A 7,960-nucleotide genomic window follows, 5' to 3' on the forward strand; every position below is an offset into this window, starting at 1 on the left:
CTTTTTTCTTGCTGCTTTTAAGATTCTCTCTTTGTTTTTAACTTTTGCCATTTTAATTATGGTGTGTTTTGGTGTGAGCCACTTTAGGTTTATCTTGTTTGAAACAGGCTATGCTTCCTGGAAATGAATATCTTCTTCCTTCACCAAGTTAGAAAAGTTTTCAGTCATCAGTTTTTCAAACAGATTCTAAGCTCTTGCTCATTCTTCTTTTTCTCACGATGCCCCTATGATGTGGATGCTGTTGTGCTTGGTGTGTTTTTTAGGTCTCTTAAATAATCCTCATTTTGTTTTGTTTTGTTTGCTTGTTCTTCTGATTGGGTGTTTTCTGTTACCTTGTCTTCCAAATCATTGATTTAATGCTCTGCTTCATCTAATTTTCTGTTGATTTCTTCTAGTGTGTTCTCCATTTCAGTTATTCATTTTAATTGTGGTGTGTTTTGGTGTGAGCCACTTTAGGTTTATCTTGTTTGAAACAGGCTATGCTTCCTGGAAATGAATATCTTTTTCCTTCACCAAGTTAGAAAAGTTTTCAGTCATTATTTTTCAAGCAGATTCTAAGCTCTTGCTGATTCTTCTTTTCTCACAATGCCTCTGTGATGTAGATGCTGTTGTGCTTGATGTTTTTTTTAGGTCTCTTAAATAATCCTCATTTTTTTGTTTTGTTTGCTTGTTCTTCTGATTGGGTGTTTTCTGTTACCTTGTCTTCCAAATCATTGATTTAATGCTCTGCTTCATCTAATTTTCTGTTGATTTCTTCTATTGTGTTCTCCATTTCAGTTATTGTATTCTTTGTATCTGACTAGTTCTTTTTTATGGTTTCTATGTCCTTTTTTATGCTGACTATCTCTTTGTTGACATTCTCACTGAATTGACCTGTTTTTCCTCCAAGTTCCTTAACCATCCTTAAAATTAGCATTTTGAATTCTGTATTTGATAGAGTATTTGCATCCATTTCATTTGGTTCCTCTTCTGGAGATTTTTTTCTGTTCTTTCATTTGGGATATGTCTCTTTATCTCCCCATTTTATCTGTCTCTGTGTGTTTGTTTCTATGTATTAGGTAGATCTGCTATGTCCCTCAGTCTTGCTGGGTGGCCTGTGTATTTGATGTTCTTTGGGGCCTAGTGATACATCCTCCTCAATCACCTGAGCCAGGTTGTCCCTTGTGTGGGTTGTGTGTGCCCTTTTGTTGTAGTTGAGCCTTAATTGCTATTGGTACATCAGTAATTCAGAATGACCCTTTGACTGGCTAGCTGTTAGGAATGGCTCCTGTGCAGGGGCTGACCCCATGGAGCGGGATTTGTCCCTGTGGAATTTGGTGCCTATAAAGACCTCCTTTCAGTGTACCACTTGTAGAGCTAATTGGTGGTTTTAAACTGGTCACAAGTGTGTTGTTTCTGTGATTTCTTTGAAGGAACTGCAGTGCAGATCAGTATTAGATGCTGCCAGTAACTGTCCCAGGGCTACCTGTTAGGAAGAACAAAGTGATCTGCAGCTGAAGGCTGCCTGTGCTTGGCCTGGATGCTTATGGGAGGGGGCACACTGCCAAGTGAGGACAGCTTCCACCAGCATCAAGCCTGAGGCAGGTCAGCCAAAGGTCTATGGCACCAAAGCCTGATGCCACCAGCCAGTTGCCTATATGTCTGTAGAGGTAAATTTTTACTTATATTTATTCATGGACCCCCCCCCCCCCGAAGAAAACAAACTACTAGAAAGATGGATTAATTAAATCATAATAGGAAAACAATCTAAAATAAATAATCTAAAACACTTTATAACTAATAAAATTATTTTATACCATTTGCTTTTACCAATGAGAATAAACCAAAGAATTACATGTCTGATGATTAACAAAAGAATTATATGTCTGATGATTAACAGGGAAGACTTAGAATTTGATTGTTATTTTAGTTATTGCAATGATGGTGGCATGTATGCCTATGTGTGACTTTCAACCAGTATCATCCTAGGAGACAGCCAAAGATACAATATATTGGACCCACAAAAACTTTCTTACATTTCTCTGGGCTCTGCTTATATATCGACCAGTTTTCCTAGACATTGTAACTTACAGTTCACAGGAAAATTGTAGTAACATTAGGTGATAAATACAAAAGTGAAGATATGCTTATAAAGAAAAATAACAACATTATTTACGTATTATTTTTCCCCTCTCTATTACTAGAAAGGAAAAAAAATAAAATAATACATTTCAAACTATGGATATAATAGTTTCTATTTATACTGAAGAAAAAAAGACAATCATTTACTTGATCAGAAAATATAAATGTCATAAATACTTAAAAATTTTCTAATTATTTTTTTGTGGAACAAATACTGTATTGGTAGAAATTGGTATAATTATTTTTCTGGATGTTTTCTCTTAAGAATAATTCTCATGTTATATCTAATAGTTATAAAGGTGATTCTCCCTAAGGATAAGTGTTGGAGGTTATGATATATATAAACACAAAGCCAATACCCAAACCAGGGCCCATTTCTTACCGTGATCTTCTCTTCCTGGGCAGTGAAGGCTTCTTCAAAGTCATCATGCTTCTGAAGAAGGGTCTCTACAGCACCCAGAGAGTTTCCCAGGTCCTCATTCTCCAGGAAAGCCTATAGGAGACAGAAAGACACACCTGCGCTGTACCTCATTGGTAAAAAACATGCCTTTGGCATATCTCTGAGACAAGGACCAAGGAAGGAGTTGGAGAGCAAGGTGGGAATTAACACGAAAAGTTCAGTAGTTAGAGATGAACCTCAAACAGCAGGAGCTTCAGGAAAAACATGCCTTTGGCATATCTCTGAGACAAAGACTAAGGAAGGAGGTGAGGGAGTTTGAGAGCAAGGTGGGAATTAACACGAAAAGTTTAGTAGTTAGAGATGAACCTCAAACAGCAGGAGCTTCAGACTTTCTTCCAGTCTTCTCATAGAACTCATCACCTTTGTCTCTATGTCTGTTCACATAGAAGTCTCCCAACCAATGTAGGCACTGTTCTGAGCTCTCAAAGCTGCCTCATGAGGACCACTCACATCCCCCAGAAAATCTCTGGTTAATCCTGCCCGACTCATCATAACCCCTTTACAATTTGATATTATTTTTTCCTTATGTTCGTTTGAGATCAAACTCTCTGCTATGTATTTAGGTATTTATTTCCATTCATTTGTTCATGAGGGACTAGTAAAAGCCTTGTATGGAGAGGGGTCAATCTTTCCTTTGTGGTTCACTCTTCAGTTCCTAGGACAAGCTTAGGACCAAGGAAATAGTTGTGAGACTGTAGATACTCATCATGTAAACAAGGGGTGAAAAATTGGTCCTGGACACTTGCTGAATCCTTCCTGTTACCTCTTGTCTACTCATCCAGCTGTCCACTTGCTCACTGTCCCGGTAGAACAGGTGCAAGTCCAAGCACTGCTCATACTGATGCTGACGCTTGTCCCATAGGTCCAGCAGGGCAGCCCAGTTGTTGGCAAGTTTTGTCATCTTTGGAAAGGAAAAGACAATGTATCAGGAAGGTCTTTAATTAATTTATCTCGGTCTACTAAACAGGAAGTCTACTTTACTGAGCATCTAATAAATGCAAGATATTTTGAAGGATACAAAAATGAACAGTAGATGAACTTTTCTTATAGGCTCCAACAGCTGAGTGAATAAATGTAGCATAGAAAAAAATGGGATAAATACCATAAAAGAGGAACAGCACATTTAATATGCATAAATAAACAAGAAAAGATTAATTCTGATTGGAAGACCCAAGGAGTAGAAATATGGGAAGTATATTACTAAATGGATATTTAAAGGGTGGGGAGGATATAATGCCACAAATAAGTAATTACTCCAAGTAATTGTTAGATTATACAAAGTGCTCCAGAGAAAATAATGTGCCTTTAAAAAGTGGACATTTGATGAATTTCAAGTTCATAGAGCACTTAAGTTATCAGACTGAGAAGTTTGCATCCTATTCTGAAAGCAAATAAGAACCACCAAGGAGAGAGAAAGTGACATTACCAAACCCATAAAAAAGCCCGTGTTTGCCCAAGCATCTACCCAGGAAACTCCAGTTTATAATCACAGCTGCTGTGAACTCCACCAAAAGGGCAATACAAATTCTCAAAATCTAAGGATAATAGGTAGGTTTTAAAAAACATAGGGTTCTATCATTCCTCTGGTAGAAAATTGTGAATAATAAAAGCCATATTATAATGTTTCCATAGATTACTGGGGAAATTCAAGTTATGGTTATCTCAACGTCATCCATCACACAGCACTGGAGGCTGTGCTTAGAATGTAATGAAATGCAAAGAAGCCTATGGATATTATTTTAAGTATCATCCCAAAGAGTTCCTGGGACTTGGTGACTGGAGCAAAATCTCTCTTAGGGGTCAGATAGTTGAGATGAGCCCCTGCGATCCAGGAAGTTAGGATGATGGCAAGCCTCGTTCTTTATTTAGTGGAATTCTGAATGTTCAAAGCTTTTTGGTTAGTGTGAATTTGAAAAACACAGAAAAAGGAGAATCAGTTTGATTTGAAATTGTATTGAGGAGAAAAGAGAAAGTACATGTGCCAAGCACCTTGGGGAACCCAAAGATCAATGAGGTGCAGTCCTCACAGAATTCATAATCTAGAGATGATCATGGGAAAGTAACAAAACAGATTATATGTGACAAGGAAAAATGATATGGAGGCTTCAAATTAGTCTGTATGTAGGTTGGTGAAATTAAATAGGTTGATGATACAAAGATTCAGAGGTAAGCATACATCTTGTCCTGGGAATTTCTAATTGCCCAATTTAGCTATAGCAATATGTCAAGGAAGCAGTGTGAAAGTTGGTGTATTATTACTAATATCTTTATATGATGTCTATCCTCTTCCCATTGAGAGATTATTATATTATTATGAGATTAAGTGAGAGCTAAATATGCATCAAAATTTCACAAATTCTGGTAAACGAATTACCTTTTCCAAAATTTCACTGGAGGCTTCATGGTTGACATCCAGCAGGGCTTGACCAGTCTCATCAGCAGATTGGAATCGGTCATCATAAGAGTCAATCTCATGCTGTGGCCACAAGACACAATGTCTTAAAATGCAGCAAGGAATTTTTTGCCAGTCTTAGCACCTCTCCTTTTGTCCTCTTGAGGAGGATCTTTCTCTTTACCTTATGCTGCTGATGCCTGTCCAGTAGGGCTTCCCCACCAGCCACATCTGTGGGCAGCTCGTCAGCGTTGATTAGTGCAGTCTTCTCTGTCATCCAGCCTGAGAGTTCATCATAGTCAGATAAGAAACGCTGGTACCTGTGGGAGAGGTAAGGTCAAGGCCAAGAAGGAGAAACCAGATGTAAATGGACTTTGTCAAAGGGTTAGGGTTGAGTTGAGTTAAAGGTGCAATATGCTCCTTGCCCTAATTCTACCCCTCCCCTTCCCCTGATGGACTTTCTGTTCCTTTAATGGTTCAGGTTGTAAGTTCTTGACTCCAGGCTGTGTATTTCTTGGGCAGACATGTCATTATGCGATGAGGCACGTAGGCATTACATCTTGAACATCACAAGGTCACACCTACCCCAGAGGCACTTGAAATAAAGTACTCCCAATGAGGCCGATAAATAAGCACATAATATAGAAACAAAAATAAGCACCTTGTGAGAAGGGGGGACTAGAGTTAGGGTGAGGAGGCCTCATGTATCTGAGTTCACCCTTAACCCTATTAATAAAAACAACACTCACTAAAACAGTTCAAAAAATATTAAATGCTCGCTATTTAATTTTAAATCATAACATTAAGATAAGCAGTATTTTCTGGTGATTTAATGACTCATCATAAAATTAACTACTGAAATGATACCCATGTTTTTGACAAGCCAACCCACATTCAGGAAATAATTCTAGATTTATTATTAATACGCTCATCAGATTGGAAATTTCTTTCAGTTCCTTAGTTAGAACCAGGATTTTGACATTTCTTTAGCTGCTTTCCCAGCTTCATGGGCCACGTCATAGCATCTTACAACTAAACAAACAGAGGAAGAGGAAAGGTGTGCAGGTGAGCAGAGGTGGCATGCTAAGTATTCTATAGGCCTGCAAGAGACTTCTCTTGGCAACTTAACACCTATTCTGCCTCCACTGAGTGGGCAGGGAGTTTGAGTGCCTCGTTGTTTTACTGCTTTCACTTTTTTATTTCTGTTTTGAGTATTATGCCTGAATTCTGTAGAGGCAAATAGAATAATAGAAAGGAAAAATTCTGCACCAAAAAGAAGCCTGCAGCTTTGCATATCTGCTGGTAGCCAAGGCACGGATGTGCTCCCAGTTGGAGACCAAGTCCTCTTTCATCTGCTGGATCTGAGGTGCGTCTGCAGGATGGGAAAGCTTCAGCTTGTCTGCTTTGGCACATAATTCCTTCACCTTTAAGATGAAAAAGACACCTAGTGGGAAACCCGAGCGCTCTGGGTTCTCCTGGAAGACTTATATTGGAGTGATGCAACTAAATGATCATACAAATAATAATAATTTATTAATACATATTTATTGACATATTTATATTAATATGCTAATGAACTATATTAATAATAATTTACTAAGCATTTTTGTCTCTCGTGCTAAGCACTTCACATGTGCTTTCTCGATTTATAGTCTTTATTTAATAAAACTCTAAAGTACAAACTATTCCTAGTCCCTTTATGTGATAACAGAGAGGTAAATATTTTATTTGCTCAAGATCACTCAGCTAGTAACTGACAGAAGAAAGGTTCAGACTTAAGTCTGTCCTTCACCAGCCTGTATACTGTTTCCATAAATATGAGTGTGGGAATCAGAAAGACATTCCTGCTTAAGAGGACAAGAAATGCCAGTAATGCCAGCTCATTTTGAGCACAATTCCTGAGGAGCAGGGTTAGCAGGCAAAACTATGGATATGGGTGACTTTCCACATGTTACCATTAGTCCTTTATTAAAACTAACTAAAATCAGGTATTGTCTAGGGCAGTGATTTTCAACCATGTATAGCAGGGATTTTTAAAACATGCTATGCTTGACTATTTAGTTAGGGGTACTGACCTCTTTTCCTTTAGATTGTCAAATAGAAAAATGACGATAGCCAATACAACAACCACCTGGTGTGACTGCCCTCTCTTGAGCCATAAATATATAGGTCATATAACAGAGTTGCATCTTATTGGTCATGTCACATAAAAAGGTTGTGTTTCATTGGCTAATTCTTGGTACCAGAAAACCTTATGTACAAATATAGGCAACTAACTTTTTTTAAAAGTTACTTGAAACAAAATATATAAAATGAAGGATATCCAATATTCAAATACAAGTTGTGAACTCAAAGGGGAAGCACAGAATTTCGACTTTATTGAAATAGTACATTTACTGTGTTCTCTGGAGGCAAGATGATCAATAAATACCTCTTCTAGCTCAAGGGGTCAGCCACTCCTCCAATAATGGCTTACCTTGTCATCCATGACTGCAAGGTTCCGCTCAAGTCCCTTGTGACTGTGAAACAGTGCCTCGGAGCTAACGAGGTCTTTGCCATAGTCCTCAGAGGTGAGTTGGGGCTCCTTCTCCTTGATCCACTGGATGGCTTCAGTCACATCCCTGTCAGACATCCATATGAGCTCCAACAAAAGAAGATAGCAGGCATCCCAGAGCAAATGGAGCCCACAGCAAGATCCAACCTAATTTACCCAGCTAGAAATTACTCTATCTTCCTACGCTCCAGCAAAAAGTAGTGTAAAGAGTTCTTGCTTTTAATGGTTTCCTTTGAGATGTAGAGACCTGCTCAACCTGACCATTGAGCCTCCAGATAATTCTAATGTCATGGTCAACATTTCATGAATGTCTTTCTTCTTCTAATCTCCATCTTCCTCCCCCACCCAATTCTCAATCTGCTTTCCTTGCTTTCCAGAGCTCCCATCACTAATTCCTGGTGCTATTTTCATTGCTTTGGGCTCCAGCCACCAC

General features: G+C 38.4%; 1 protein-coding gene across 1 annotated transcript in view; it reads right to left on the minus strand.

Annotated features, from left to right (window-relative positions):
- Window positions 1-7,960, minus strand: part of SPTA1 (spectrin, alpha, erythrocytic 1) — a gene marked incomplete at its 5' end in the record, with an annotated part of 71,114 nt that overhangs the window by 58,989 nt on the left and 4,165 nt on the right. Inside the window, 6 exons of the mRNA XM_005881943.2 lie at window positions 2,504-2,614; window positions 3,345-3,482; window positions 4,956-5,057; window positions 5,158-5,293; window positions 6,243-6,397; window positions 7,450-7,614. Coding sequence (XP_005882005.2) covers window positions 2,504-2,614; window positions 3,345-3,482; window positions 4,956-5,057; window positions 5,158-5,293; window positions 6,243-6,397; window positions 7,450-7,614 — 807 coding nt within the window. The remainder of the gene's footprint in view (window positions 1-2,503; window positions 2,615-3,344; window positions 3,483-4,955; window positions 5,058-5,157; window positions 5,294-6,242; window positions 6,398-7,449; window positions 7,615-7,960) is intronic.

Source organism: Myotis brandtii, unplaced genomic scaffold (assembly GCF_000412655.1).
Source record: "Myotis brandtii unplaced genomic scaffold, ASM41265v1 scaffold6945, whole genome shotgun sequence".
Lineage (NCBI taxonomy): Eukaryota > Metazoa > Chordata > Mammalia > Chiroptera > Vespertilionidae > Myotis > Myotis brandtii.